The following is a 14794-nucleotide window of genomic DNA, read 5'->3' as shown; positions in this document are numbered from 1 at the left end:
ATAATACCGAATTTTTAATCAAAATTATATATAAATTATTTATCAAACTTCAAAAATTCATATCTCCTTCATACGAACTCCGTTTTCGACGTTCTTTATATCCTCGCGAAGGTGAGACTACGATCTACAACTTTCGTTTAGATTCCGTTGGCAAATTCCGAAATTATTTTTATTATTTATTTAATAAAATGACGTGATTAAGGAATCTCTTTAAAAATTCATAACTTCTTTATCTGACGTCGGTTTTTGCCAGACTTTTTACCGTTGAAATACCATTGTCGAGACCTTCGATTCTCGTTTAGGTCATTCCGGCCAAATGTCGCTCGATCTCCGTTTCGAGTTTTTAGCTGTCTGTTGCTAAGCTGAACTTGGAAAAATCATAACTTCAATATACGAAGTCGGATTTGGGCGTTCTTTTTACGTACGATCATGGTTTAATGAGATTTAAACATAGAAGAATTTAAATAGAAACTTTTTGGACATTTTATTATCAAAGTTAATTTTATTAACTCAAAAATGTTTACAATACTTGACCTATTAGGCCATTACAAAGAGTTGAAATATCGGGTTGTCACAGATGCAAATAACCATGTGTATCCCATTGCTTCGGATGTTATTGAAACTAAGAATAAGCCCAACTGGAAGTGGTTTCTTGGAACTATTATATGATGATTTGTGTGTTAATTCTGATTAACACAAGGTAATGTTTTCGATTATATTTATTTGTCATTTCATTTATACATATATCGAGTAGTTACTAATGAAATGTTTTAATGTAATTGATAAGGTCTTTTAGAAGCTACAAAAGTTGTACTACCACATGTGGAGCACATATGTATGCAAATTTCAAAAAGGTCTTTAATGGTACACGTTCACGAATATGTTTTGGATAGTTTCCAAGTCAACTATTGAGGGAGACTTCAAGTTGAATATGGAGAATATTAGAGAAGTCAATCATGCTGCTTGTGATTCTTTGATGGAAACAGGAGCCTAAATCTTGGTGCATGACATTTTTTAAAGGTGGAATGGCATGTGTGACAGTTGAAAATAGAATGGCAGAGTGTTTTAATGCCATCATACTTGATGTTATAAAGAAGACTTTGTTGGCCATGCTTGAGGATATTAGATTATATATGATGGAAATGTTCTTTAACTTGAAGATAGATGCACATAAATGGGTTCATGATATGTGTCCACAAGTTATTAAGAAAATAGATGAGTTTGGTATTGGTATCAAGTAAGTATCATAAATTTGTTATTACAATTATCAATATGAATACTAATTGCAACTTTTATTGTGTTTGCAGGAGCTAATATGTTCATCCAAGTGGTTTGGATGCTTATGAAGTGAGAAATGGCTTCCACTCATATAGAGTGAACTTAGAGGGGATGTATTGTATATGCATACTTTAGGAGTTGTCTGGGATATCCTATGTCCATACCCAAGCAACCATAATTTACACACAACATGATCCATCTAGATCCATCAACACATGGTTTGGTAAGGACAAGTTTTTAGCTACTTATGAGTCTAATATACATCCTATTAATGACAATAATATGTGGGAACCAACACTGACACCAAACCATTATCACTTGTTGAGAGAATGATGCCATGAAGGCCTTGTATCAAAAGGAAAAGGCATGTTTCTAAGCAGGAAGAACGATTCTCCTAAGTCTCATTTAAAGGCAAAACTGTCCAATATTAGAATTGTATGCAAAGGGGGCATAATAAATTATCTTGCAAGAATCCCTCAGTTAACCCTACACCAAATCCTCAAAAGAAAATTTGAAGGGAAATTAAGAATCCAACAGTTAACATTTCAAATTAGGATAATGACTTAATAGGGTAATGTATTTTTCATTTTGTACAAATTTAGTCACTAATTTTTTTGTCCACATTTGACCATTTAACTTGTTTTTTTCAACATTTAGCCTTTATAACAAGCTACTCTAGGTTCTACAAAAAAAAGACTTAATAGGGTAATATAATTTCCAGTTTGTACACATTTAGTCATTGTGATTAGTTTCTTTAGGTTTTGCTCACGATATCATAGATGGGACAATCATTAGTAAGGTGTTCCTATACATGGCTCGTTGCTCACTTATATTCGTAACCTAATTCACGGATTGGTCAAATAATATTGATGTCTTAGTTTTCTCCAAGAAGAAGATATATTCCAGTACTTCGATTTTATCAATCATCAGTGTTGTAAAACTCGTCGAGTTGGCCAATTACTCCTCCGAGTACTCGCTACTCGGCCCCTTACCAAGGCGAGTTATAAAATCTCGAGTACTCCCCGATCGACCCTTACTGAGTAGTGTTGTAAAACACGGTTAACTTGGTGATTAATATGTATAATATGCAATGATTTATTGTCTAACACACACTTGTGATTATTACTATATATATATGTATATATATATATATATATATATATATATATATATATATATATATATATATCATAGATTTTCAGTAATTATTCATTAATTGAGACCATTATATGCTTTTTGGCTTTTATGTATTCACGTGTATCTAATTTTGTTATATATTTCAATAAACTTATGATTTTAACTTATGATTTTGACATATATAATTTCTCTAAAAATATTTCTACATGAGTTACCGAATCCGAGTACTCGCTACATGGTAGTCGGCCGAACAGGTACCGAGCAACGAGTTCTACAACCTTGCCAATCATCATAATAGATGATGAGGTATTTTTGTCATGGACGTGCAAATTCGAATTAGGAGGAAGCAATCACAAGGAATTTCTATATCTGTTATGGAGATAGATGAAATTTTTGCTAGAGTGTTCTTTTGTTTTGGAAATGCAAATTATTTAGAGTCTTCCTTAATTCTTTTGTCTTGAAAGTGTAAATTCGAGTTGTGAGGAAACAATAAGAATCTTGTTGTTTGTTATGGAGATAGATAAAATCGAAGTTGAAGATATTTTATGCTTGGAGAAAACTAAGACACTAATATTATTTAACCGATTTATGAATTAGGTTACTGATATAAGTGAGGACGACCCCCGTATAAAAACGTTTCATTAATAATTTTCTCATATAGGATGTTGTGAACAAAACCTTAAGAAACTAATCACAATACTAAATATGTACAAACTTGAAAATTATATTACCCTATTAAACCATTAACCTTTTCAATGATCTAATGAAGGATGTAAATGGTCTAAATATTATTTATGATTAAAAAAATTAATCTTACGAAATTACAAGGCATTTTTTACAAAATAAATGCTAATGTTTTTTATACTATTGTAAATATTATTGTTTGGTAAAACTAGTATTTCATTTTCGTATTTTAATCTCTCTCTCTCTCTCTCTCTCTCTCTCTCTCTCTCTCTCTCTCTCTCTCTCTCTCTCTCTCTCTCTCTCTCTCTCTCTCTCTCATAATAGTAAATAAAAAAATAGAGCCACGTAACGCTTTCTCAACTACAATACAAAAAAACATTTCTTGAAATTTAAACTTTTAATACGCTAATCCTTTTTAGTACTTTTACATTACACTCCACTCCAATATCCAACTCAAAACACATCCCAAAAAAGTGAAAGAAACCCTCCTCAAAAACAGAATAACCAATGCTTACCTTTTGCCGATGAGCCTTCTCTCCCTCGTTGTCTTTTTGAAGTTTTAGGGTTCTAAATGCCGCTTCTTTTCAGAAATTAAATCTCTATCTGCGCATCTCGTGCTCACATATATAGTAAGTTGTACATGAATTCCTTCATGGGTTTGAATTTTCTTTGCTAAATTTCATCAATGGAGTCGAATCTGGGAAATGTGTCAATTTTCAGTGGAACACTTCTGTATTTTTATTGTTGTAAAGAGTTTTTTTAGCTGCAAAATGCTTTTAGTTAGTTATCACCATGTTCGTTCAAAGTTTAATTTTTGTTTGAATGCAAAAAAACACTTTTTTTTTTTTGATGATTTTAAATTTCATTATTTGCTACGCTTACCAATTTTTGATGTTTTCTTGGATTCCTTTAAAATATGGTACCTTTTTAGGTGTTTCTTCTGTGAAATTGAAAGAAAATAGGAAAGAGAAGGAAAAAGTTTGTATTATCTACGTACAACTAATGATGAATTGTTTTAAATAATTGATTCAAGGTTTTGAATTTTCTACGAAATATTGAACATACTTTGACTTTATATTTTGGGAAATGTGTATATTCAAAACAGCCCTTCAAGATTCTTCTAATTTCTGATTTTTTCCTTGTGTGTGCTTTTGAGCCAAAAACCCTTTTTTAAACTTTAAATTACTTTGTTCTCCAATTCTCCATCTTTTCTGTTTAAAGTTCAATCTTTTTTCTTTTTTCTCTTTTCTCTTTTCTCTTTTCTTGCAATTTTTGATTGTTTTCATTTGTGGGTTCTCTTGTATTTTACTATGTTTGCAATATATTTTGTAGGATACTTGCTACTTGGCTCTTATGCATTTCAAAATTTTATGTGTCTGTTTAGATTATTATTCACTATAAAAATATGTTTTAGGGTTTTTTTCTCTTTCGTAGAAATTAAAGAACACAAGGGAGAAACAAAACTCAGAAATGAAGATTTATGTGGTTGCAATTTTGGGTTTATTGATAATTTCTTCCACACGAAATTGTTTCGGGTTTACTGATCCTGTTGATAGTAAGTTCTTGATTCCCTCACCTCGTTAACTTTAATTAATTTTTAGTTTTTGGCGAAAAATATATTATTATTTGAATTTTATAATTCAAAGCTTTTATACTTCTCCAATTATAAACCTTTTTCAAAAAATTTGTCGTTGCGAAATTTAGCTACTTTACCTTTATTGATATAAATTGGTTTATAAAATCCTTTCATTTAGTTTGTCATTATTAGACTACGCATATAGTTATTAAACAAAACACGGTAGATTGATAATTTATTTTGTAATTTAAATAAAATAAATCAGTTGGTCAAAAATTTAATAATTATATACTAACATTTTATTAAGATTAGAGGGTAAATATAATATTATCAGAAGGTGGACAAAGTGTAAAATATACACTATTTCAGTAACCACATAAATGCATTTTCACTCGGTTTTTATAAAGCTTTTAACAAATATAAAAAATTAGTTGTTAAGAGGTCGCTTTAAACATTTTTATACGAAAGTCTAATTTGGCCATTATATTTTTAACATTTTATTTTACACTCTAGTTAATTAACGTTTGTAAAATGCTAATATGATTATAGTAATAAGTTTTTGAAATATTAACCATCGGAGATGTTTTTCAAAATGGTTGTAGTGACGTAAACATAAAATTATTCTTTCTAACACAACAAATTTATTGTTTCAATGGTAAAAAAGAACTTTTTAATATTTTTTCCCAAATAACAAAAACTTTAAGAAAAAATCAAATTAGGGTTTTACCCTAACGATATCAATCTTGACCCAAATTATAAATACGATTACAAAATTATTATGACAATAATGAATACCCACTTTTAAACTATTTGACATGTTTTCTTTTTAGTTAAATATTTTAATTTTTTCCCATTTCATCCATTATGAATAAACAATAAAACTACGTTGTTCTTTCCTGTATTTTAATCCTTCCCAAATCAGATAACCGGAAAAGAAAAAAGTTTTCCTAAATTGTCAAAAAAATTATAATGATTTAATACCCAAATAAAACAATAAAAAGTACAAAGGCTTTCTTTTTAATATATTTTTTTTGTCTATATTACTATTTTCAACATTTGTTTACAAATATCAATTTCCATATTTACAGTTTTAGCCATAAATAGCCTATACGCCGCCCTCGGTTTCCCTCCTCTTCTGGGATGGCTGCTCGCAGGAGGAGATCCGTGTTTAGAAGGTTGGCAAGGTGTTCAATGCGTCAATTCCAACATAACAGGAATGTACGACATAAAATAAATATATTTCATGTTTTATCGTTTTACGAATATCTATATGATTGATTAAATTTTAAAATCTGTAATTAATAACTATGTTTAAATTCACAGAGTCCTTAACGATGCTAATTTGGGAGGTGAACTCGGTGAGAATTTGGGAGCTTTTGCTTCAATCATACAAATGTGAGTCTTGTAGGTGTCGTCTCTTTATTGCTTAATGGGACATGACTTAATCAGGACAGCTGTTTATCTTCTTAATAATCTGGACAAAATGACTTAATGTGTTAAGCCAAAAAAACATGGCTTAATGTATTAAGACACTAATCCTTTACCTAAAATGACACAAATGCCCTACGAACTTTCTAGGGTTTACCTGTCGAGTCCCTAAAGTTTTTGTCAGGCTTTATGGGTCCCTAAACTAGGATATGACCTGCTCTTTTGGTCCCTGTCAACCTATAATAGCCGGTTCAGTGATTTTTTTAGACCAAAAAAACTCACATTGTGCCCCTATAAAGCTAAAAAAACAAGTTTGGGGATCAATATGAATTGAGTGTGAATCGACTTTAAAAGAAAAAGAGATTTTTTTTTTGTACGAATTAATCCCCGAACTTATTTTTTTGGTTTTATAAGGGCACGATGTGAATATTTTTGGTCTAAAAGGTCACTGAACCGGCTATTACAGGTTGATAGGGACTAAAATAGCATGTCATATCCAATTTTAGAGACTCATAAAGCCCGATAAAAAGTTTAGGGACTTAACATGTAAACCCTAGAAAATTCGTAGGGCATTTGTGTCATTTTCCCTTAATCTTAAACTTGATGAATATTGTTACTTTTAAAAAATTTATTTCGTTCCATTTTTCCATGTATGACGTCATTTCCTCACATGTTTTTTAAATATCATTTATCTAGACAAGACAACACTTTATACTTTATACAAACAATAATTAATGGAAAAAAAAAACAATGCTTAAGTTTACAACTTTCTTTATGTTAACCTTGTGGTATTTCTATTTTATGATCTTCCATTATACAGAGATTTGAGCAATAACCACATTGGAGGCAATATTCCATCAGATTTGCCAATTACCCTCAAGACATTGTACGTCATGTTTCCATCCTTTTTTTTTTTTTTTTTTTCTTTTATCTTTTATCTTTTTGCATTTATTGTTTTGAACATCTTTTCACACACACACATAATATATTTATATAGCTTAAAATAAGTTGTTTCTTTTTTATTTAATGGCCTTACTCCACATGACTTTTTTGATTCAATAAAGAAAGTAAGATTAGTGGAGAAAGTCAAAGAAATGAGGCTGCCATTGTTAACAATTTTTTTTTAAACATCATTTATACATACAACACTACTTAATCCAAACAACATTTAATCGGTAAAATAAAAGAAACAAGGTCTAGAAGATAATTCAAAACTTTTATGACATTGTTTCTTTAATGAAGCTACATCTTTTTTATTTATTTACTTATTTTAATTTTGTTAGCTTTCTCTCTGGGAACCAACTTAAGGGAAGCATACCAGAGTCATTGTCTACTTTAGGCCAATTGACAGATTTGTAAGTTTCCTTTTCATATATAATATTTCCTCTGTTATTTTCTTTAATCAATTGTTCTTTTATTTATTTATTTATTTATTTTTTTAAATAATTGTAGGTCTTTGAACAACAACCATTTGAGTGGAGTCATTCCAGATTCCTTTCAACAACTTATCGCATTGAGTAATTTGTATGGCTTCTTTTTTTTTTGATAAATTCAAATAGGCAAAATACAACAAAGCACAATGTACTTTCATCATTTTATTCATTTAGCCACTTTTTTTAATCTCTGTAGTCATTAAATCATTATACGTTTTTTAACCTTTTCAAAAAAACCAATTAAAATTAGTTCGGTGGCAAAATTAATAAATGGTGAAAATACGTCGTGTTGGTATTTTTAAACTACCCAAAAACGTATAATCGTCCAATCACTAAAAAAAATAAATTGATTAATTAAATCAATAAAATAATATATATGTTTTAAATTTGATTTTTTTTTTTCAGGGACTTATCTCGCAACAATCTAAGTGGCCCTTTGCCTCCTTCAATGGTGAACTTGTCATCAATTTCCACGTTGTAAGTCGTTTATATGAGCTTTGAATTTGAACAATGATGAATAAAAAAATAAACATAATATTAATGTTGTAAACATCAATAAATAAATTTATATTTTGGGTATCTTTTTGTTTTACTTTTACAGGCATTTAGAGGACAATTATCTCACTGGGGTACTCGATGTGTTGCAAGATCTTCCCCTTATTGATTTGTATGATTCTTGCCCTATTTTTTTTTCTTCCATATAAAGATTCTCTCAAGATACATATATTTTCATTTTTTATTGTTTCTATTATATATATTATTATTATTTGAAATAAATATTTTGTCGTAACATAGGGATATCGAGAATAATCTTTTCTCTGGGCCAATCCCACCGAAATTGTTGAGCATTCCAAATTTCAGGTACAAATTAATGATTCCGTAACAAATATAATCTTTTCTCCAAATTATAAAAGTTTTTGATAATTAATCAGATGTGTTCGATACCCTTTAATTGCAATTTTCGATAGTCAAAAAGTGTGTTTGACTATTAGTGAAATATCCAAAATACCCTTGAATAATTGCAAAACATAAAATCTAATCGACCAAAATCCAAGTTACCAAATATCGTCTCATAAACAAGATTCCAATTTGATTGCCATTCGTGAAGGCTCTCAAAACATGAAAATGTTTCAATTTTTGTATATGTAAACAAATAGTTGCAATGATTTTTCTTGTTCAAGCTATTTAAACGATATATAAATATAACATTTATATATACAATGCAGAAACAAAGGAAACCCTTTTAATACAACCATGATTCCTTCGCCACCTCTCTCATCTCCTTCACCATTCCCGCCTCAAACTCCGGAAACAAGCTCCGGAATTGAAGCACTTGGACCTTCTTCTCCAAAGCTACCACACGATTCCGGTCAACAAAAGTCAATATTTAGTAGTAAAGTTGTTTGGGTTGCAATTAGTGGATTCTTGATTATTGTTTTGCTTGCACTTGGATTTTGCATTCGCATGTCAAAACGCTACAAAGAAAAGTCAAGTATCAAAGTTAGTGATCATATCAAGTCTTCCTCAAATCCACCTCATCTTAAAGAGAATGGTAAGTTAAACACAAAATAATTGTTTTAAAAACATTCTTTGAGTTTAATGGTTTGCATATTTCGACCTTGAAAGTCAAAAGTTGGCCATAACACTTGTGATCTCTTTGTTACACAGAAGCTCAAAGGAATGATAATGGAAGAAATAACTTATTGCCAATATCCAATGTGAAAGAAAAGAAAAAGGAAACCATTTCCATGAATCCAACACCTCCTCAACTTCTTTCAAGAGAAAGTGTCATTGTAAAGCCAATGGTGATTCCAACAAACACAAATGCGAACACTTCAAGAAACATAAATTCTCCCAAATCTTTCTCAATTGCTTCTCTTCAACAATATACGAATAGCTTCTCTCAAGAAAATTTTATTGGTAGAGGCGTACTTGGCCCAGTTTACAAAGCCCAATTCTCTAATGGAAAGGTAATTTTTTCTTTTTTTACAGATAAATTGTTGTATGAATAATTGATGCTTAAAAATTTATTGAGAAAATGACTTCACTTTTGGGAAACTCGAAGGGAAAAATAAACGAGAGTAAGTTTTTAAAATGATACACCCATATATTGCTTAGTAGATTACGAATACATACAATTTATCGTTTTTACATGTTTTCGTAATCTTATTTTTGTTTGGGAATGCATATCATTTTTTTTACATTTTTTTTTAGGTATTTGTAGTAAGAAAATTGGAGAATATATCTTTGAGGCAATGGAGTGATGAAGATTTCATGGGTATGGTGTCGAATGTCTCAAAACTTCAAAATGAAAATATAGTTGGAGTCGAAGGTTATTGTATAGAACATGGACAAAGGCTTTTTGTCTATGAATATTGTAAAAACGGGACATTACATGAAGCATTGCACCTTGATGATGAGATTCATGAAAAACTTTCATGGAATGCTCGTGTACATTTGGCACTTCAAGCAGCAAAAGCATTGGAGTGAGTACATTTTTCAACTTCTTAGCTTCAAAAAACAGAAAAAAAAAACACTCGTACAATTAAAATATTGTATGGGACAAATTAAAAATATGGTTGCAATCATATATTTGTTGTAGTGTCACAGCGACAACATATAAACAGACCTAAAATATGAAAAAGTTAAATCATGATTGTAAATGTTAGTGTTTTTATTTTTATAATGCTTTTTTTAAGGTACTTACATGAGACTTGTCAACCGATTGTTGCACATAAAAACTTCAAGTCAACAAATATTCTTCTTGATGAAGAGCTTAATGTACGTGTTTCGGATTGTGGTTTGGCCCCACTACTACCATCAAGCCACATTAGTAAGGTAATGCTCTTTTTATTATTATTTTTTTTTCAGTTTCATGAAGCAATAAAAAAATAACAATCGAATACTTGTAGAATTTTTGACATAATAGCGAAAAAAACACTTACAACACAAATAATTGGAGTTTTAGAGTGCAATGGAAACCACAAAGATCTTAAATAATTAATCAAGTAAGGAACTTATTACTTATGTATATGTTCTAAAAACAAAACGTTCGGTCTTAATTTCCGGGTTGAAAAAGAAAAAACGGAAACCCAGTAACCCACCCTAGAATTTCGATCAGTTTTTTAAAACAAATTGTTTTTTTATAAGTTTTATCAGATTATTAGATTTATGATTCGTGTTTGAATAATTATGATGATGAAAATTGACATGTGGTAATTTAATTAGTTGCAAGCGTCGGGATACGGTGCCCCTGAATTGGAATCGGGAAGTTATACTTATCAAAGTGATGTTTATAGCTTCGGAATTGTGATGTTGGAACTTCTCACGGGTCGAAAAGCTCATGACAGGTTTTTCCTCCTAATATCTTCTAACCCTTTTGAGTAAATTACACGAATGGTCCCTATGGTTTGGGGTAATTTGTGCATTTGGTCTCTAACTTAACTTTTAACTCAGAAAGTCCCTACTATTTGTTTTTGTTAGGCGCTTGGTTCATACTGTTTGTTTTTTTAAATTGTTACATTTGGTCCATTTCTTACCTAAAAAAATATTATTTAAATAATGAAAAATGGTGGTGGGTAGGTAAGGTGAGGTGAGAGGGTGGGGTTGAGAGTGTGTTTGTTACTCAAGTGCGTAACAAAAACAAACAATAGAGATCTTCCGAATTAAAAAAAAAAAGGTTAAGGACCAAACACGTAAATTACCCTAAACCATAGGAACCATTTGTGTAATTTACTCAAACCTTTTTTTTTCTTTGTGTTAATGAATGTTCAAAACCATATATATAAAATTTTGGTCAGTAGATTTTGATATCCGAGAAACCCTATCCAAATATATATTACTTTCTTTGTCTTTTACACAACCTAATCGCATATTAGTTTTATCTACTTAATAAATGAATTAAATTGCTTATTTATTACCTCTATTATCTACTTAATAAATGAATCAAATTGCTTCTTTATTATTACCTCTATTAAAGTTGTGTTTGGTAGATTTGAAACAACTTATTTATGTTAACTTATTTATTGTATACATGAAAGGCATATAAAAAAAGAATTATTACCTCTATTAAAGTTGTGTTTGGTATTGCCGTAGAACAGGTAACCTATAAAATAGTAACATTTTGTAAAACTAATTGATAAGGTAAATAAAAAAAAATATAAAAAGACATTAGCAAAAATGAGTTTGTAAGGGTTTATATTGGAAAATCATTATCTGAATACCGTATCCCTAATTTTGGATCGGATATTCAAAACTTCGGGTCAGATTATAATATTTTTAGCACCCTTGGTAATGACCAAAATGCCCCTCCCCATCTTCTAAAGCAAAGGAAAGTCCATTTTTGACTTCAAGTTCGAAGCATACTTGAATTTTCTTATTCTTGTTATCTACAAATTGTGTTGAGCTTTACTTTTATCTTTCGTAAAGATATATAATAATTATTGTATAGTTGGAAAACAAATCATTTGAATCTTTTGATACTTAAAATTAAATGTTAGAATTTTTATTTTTAGGAAGAAAGTCGTATTTATCTTTTTTTTTTTTTTTTCTAATGAATATTGCTCGATTCTTATATAGGACAAAACCTCGTGGGGAGCAATTTTTAGTAAGATGGGCAGTTCCTCGTCTTCATGATATAGAAGCGTTATCAAGAATGGTTGACCCATCTCTTGATGCCACGTGTACATCCAAGTCTTTATCTCGATTTGCAGATATTATTTCTCTTTGTGTTCAGGTTAGTATCTATAATTTTTATAATATAGTATATATAACGGGCTATAGAAAATAATGTTTCGATATGTTGTTTATAATCTTTTTCTTATTAAGTCACCATAATAAGAGAACGAACAACTGTAGGAGTGTTTGACAAATTTATGTTACTTTTATGAAACTAGTTATTTGATCACTAAATAATCAAATAATCAGAAACATAATATATTTTTCCAAACATTATAAAATGACTATTTGACACCCAAGTAGGCAAGTAGTGAGATAACCAAAACATCTTTGAAAAGGAACATGCAAACACTCGGATTCATGTCCATTAATGGTTTAAAAAAATGTTTAATATCGAAAATGAACCATTATAGGTGTCAATGATTTATATATATATTTTGTATGTTTCTTCAATTTTTGTAGGCCGAACCCGAGTTTAGACCACCAATGTCAGAAATTGTACAAAATCTCTTGCAAATGACCAAGATGAACCATTGAATTTTGGAATTGATGTTTCTTAAGGTTGTTGCCTTGTTGGTGTGCTAAATTCTTCATAGAATTTAGCTAATCTTGTCTTGATTCGATTTGTAAGTTAAATTTGTTGGTTGTGTTTGTGTAAAAAATATGTTTTGCTTTGGGTTTATTATGATGATGGTGGATATTGGATTGTGGGGGGACTAGCGAATGGCGATGCACTGGTGGTGGTTGGTCATATGGTTGTAGTTCATTCATTGGATGGGTGTAAGATTTTTCTTGAATGACTAAATACCTTTCTTGATTTAGTGTCTATTTGAGAACATAAGAAGTGTTGTGAATTTGTTATAAACTTAGATTTGGTTGTGGAGTATATAGAATTGGCACTTAAGAAGTTCTTAAGAAAAATGCGGTTGTATTCTCATATAACGTTAATTGAAAAATATAAATATAGATGTGGTTTTGGGAAAGTCTTTGTGCATGTGTAACAAGACGTTGAGGGGAGGGAATTTGCCTAGTCAAAGTCTTCAGCAGAAAAGACCGCAACAGGAGTTGAAGTGGTAAAACCATACAATCAACACAAATTCTTCAACTCCTGCTGCGGCCTTTTCAACTGAATAATTCATGATTTTCGGCTTGTGAGATAAGATAATTAAATACCGGACCTGGTTTAGAGGCTTGTATGGCAATAGAAAATGCTTCAAATGAAGCACCCAATCAACACAAAAACCATTGAATTTTATCGATCTCCTCTACCGGTTGACTAGTTTGCTGCAAGTTGATCACATAAACCTTTAAAAGCACGACTAAATTCAAAGATAGATAAGGTACCTTTATTGAGTTATCGAAGTTGATCACGTTGTTGAGTTGTCGAAGTTGATCATGTAAACTCTCAACTCGTTCAATGGAAAACTTACTATAAGCAGATTGAAGTGCAAGACCATATTTGGGCAGCAGTAGAAAAGCCAAGAACTTCAGAGATAGCTTCTTCAGAGAGAGACGAGAGGAGAAGATGATTGACAACAAGTTTTGTCACACCCCAAAACCGAGAACGGCGGAAACGTTATGGGGCAGAGGACGTCATGTACAGTATCACAACAATGAATAGTAGTAAACAAGCAACAACATAGTCCATTGCATTAATAATATAATTTTAATACAAGTGTTCTGACATGTTTAATAGACACTAAAGTATGAATCAAACTGAACGATGAGTCTTGAACGAGCTCCATCTTCTCTAAACCTTGCATCGGTACCTGTCTACTGTTGACCTGAGGATACAAGTTATTTTGAAAGAGAGTATCAGCTTTAAAGCTAGTGAGATCATAAGTATTCTAGTATCTGTATTTGTAATAATGTATTTGTAAGACTGTATTTGTAAGACTGAGTATGTAAAAGTTTTGAATAACCTAGAAAACCCTATGCTTCCTACTGAAAGTAGCCTTCTACCAAGGCATCTAGTATCTAACTGTGTCTATTGTAAGAGTGAGTATTTTCCTAAATTTAACTATCATTAACCAAAAATATATTATTTACATTGTCGTGCATCGTGTGAATGTTCACGAAGTGAATGTAATGGGGAAATAATAAAGTACTGTAGTTTGATAATAAGGGACTACTGATGTACTAACTACCTTAAACCAAATGAAATTTAAAGTAACATGTGATCGGCATGAATCCTACTACCGACTCAATAGTAAAACGACGATGTAAGACGCCGTAAGAAATGACATTTGGCACCCGTAGACTTGCAAGTCCCACTGTAGCGAGCAGCAAGATGTGGGATAGTCAATCCAGTATATATCTATACGCAAACTCATACGCTCCCCAATTAAGGAGATTCCAGATACAAAAACGGTAATGGCAGGTAGTGCCATGACCCGTTTAATGGCTTACATAACTTAATGTAATATATATGTAATGTATGCTAGCTGTATTGTATGTTCTCCTTCTGTCTAGCCTGTATGTTCTCTCTGTATAGTATTGTAATGTATTGTGTGTACTAGTTGTATTGTGTGTTCTCTCTATCTAGCAAGTATTGTAATGTTCTGTGTGTACTAGCTGTATT

At 30.8% G+C, this 14794-nt stretch overlaps 1 protein-coding gene across 2 annotated transcripts; it reads left to right on the top strand.

The window, feature by feature from the left end:
* The first annotated feature begins 3538 nt into the window (after positions 1-3538).
* LOC145046332 (protein STRUBBELIG-RECEPTOR FAMILY 3-like) lies at positions 3539-13034 on the top strand. 2 transcript variants are annotated; one of them, XM_078994620.1, is made up of 17 exons: positions 3539-3728; positions 4534-4654; positions 5764-5893; positions 5999-6070; positions 6924-6989; positions 7387-7458; positions 7556-7627; positions 7942-8013; positions 8138-8203; positions 8332-8397; positions 8763-9088; positions 9205-9506; positions 9751-10022; positions 10236-10374; positions 10765-10886; positions 12115-12271; positions 12676-13034. In XM_078994620.1, exons 2-17 carry the CDS (start codon positions 4570-4572, stop codon positions 12748-12750), a joined length of 2094 nt encoding a protein of 697 aa, XP_078850746.1. In that variant the 5' UTR covers positions 3539-3728; positions 4534-4569; the 3' UTR covers positions 12751-13034. The 2 variants fall into 2 exon arrangements, with proteins under 2 accessions (XP_078850746.1, XP_078850750.1); XM_078994624.1 differs by having other exon boundaries at positions 4514-4654.
* Positions 13035-14794: the final 1760 nt, after the last annotated feature.

The sequence above is a fragment of the Lactuca saligna genome, chromosome 1 (genome assembly GCF_052625555.1).
Source record: "Lactuca saligna cultivar CGN05327 chromosome 1, ASM5262555v1, whole genome shotgun sequence".
NCBI classification, from domain to species: Eukaryota; Viridiplantae; Streptophyta; class Magnoliopsida; order Asterales; family Asteraceae; genus Lactuca; species Lactuca saligna.
Note: the sequence above shows the minus strand (reverse complement) of the source record. Positions and strands in the feature narration are given on the sequence as shown.

Excerpts from the sequence above, each read along its gene's own strand:
- LOC145046332 (XM_078994620.1), top strand. The coding sequence starts at position 4,570 with ATGAAGATTTATGTGGTTGCAATTTTGGGTTTATTGATAATTTCTTCC. Across the intron at positions 8,204-8,331 it reads GATCTTCCCCTTATTGATTT|GGATATCGAGAATAATCTTT; the intron begins GTATGATTCTTG and ends GTCGTAACATAG. Across the intron at positions 10,375-10,764 it reads CATCAAGCCACATTAGTAAG|TTGCAAGCGTCGGGATACGG; the intron begins GTAATGCTCTTT and ends TAATTTAATTAG.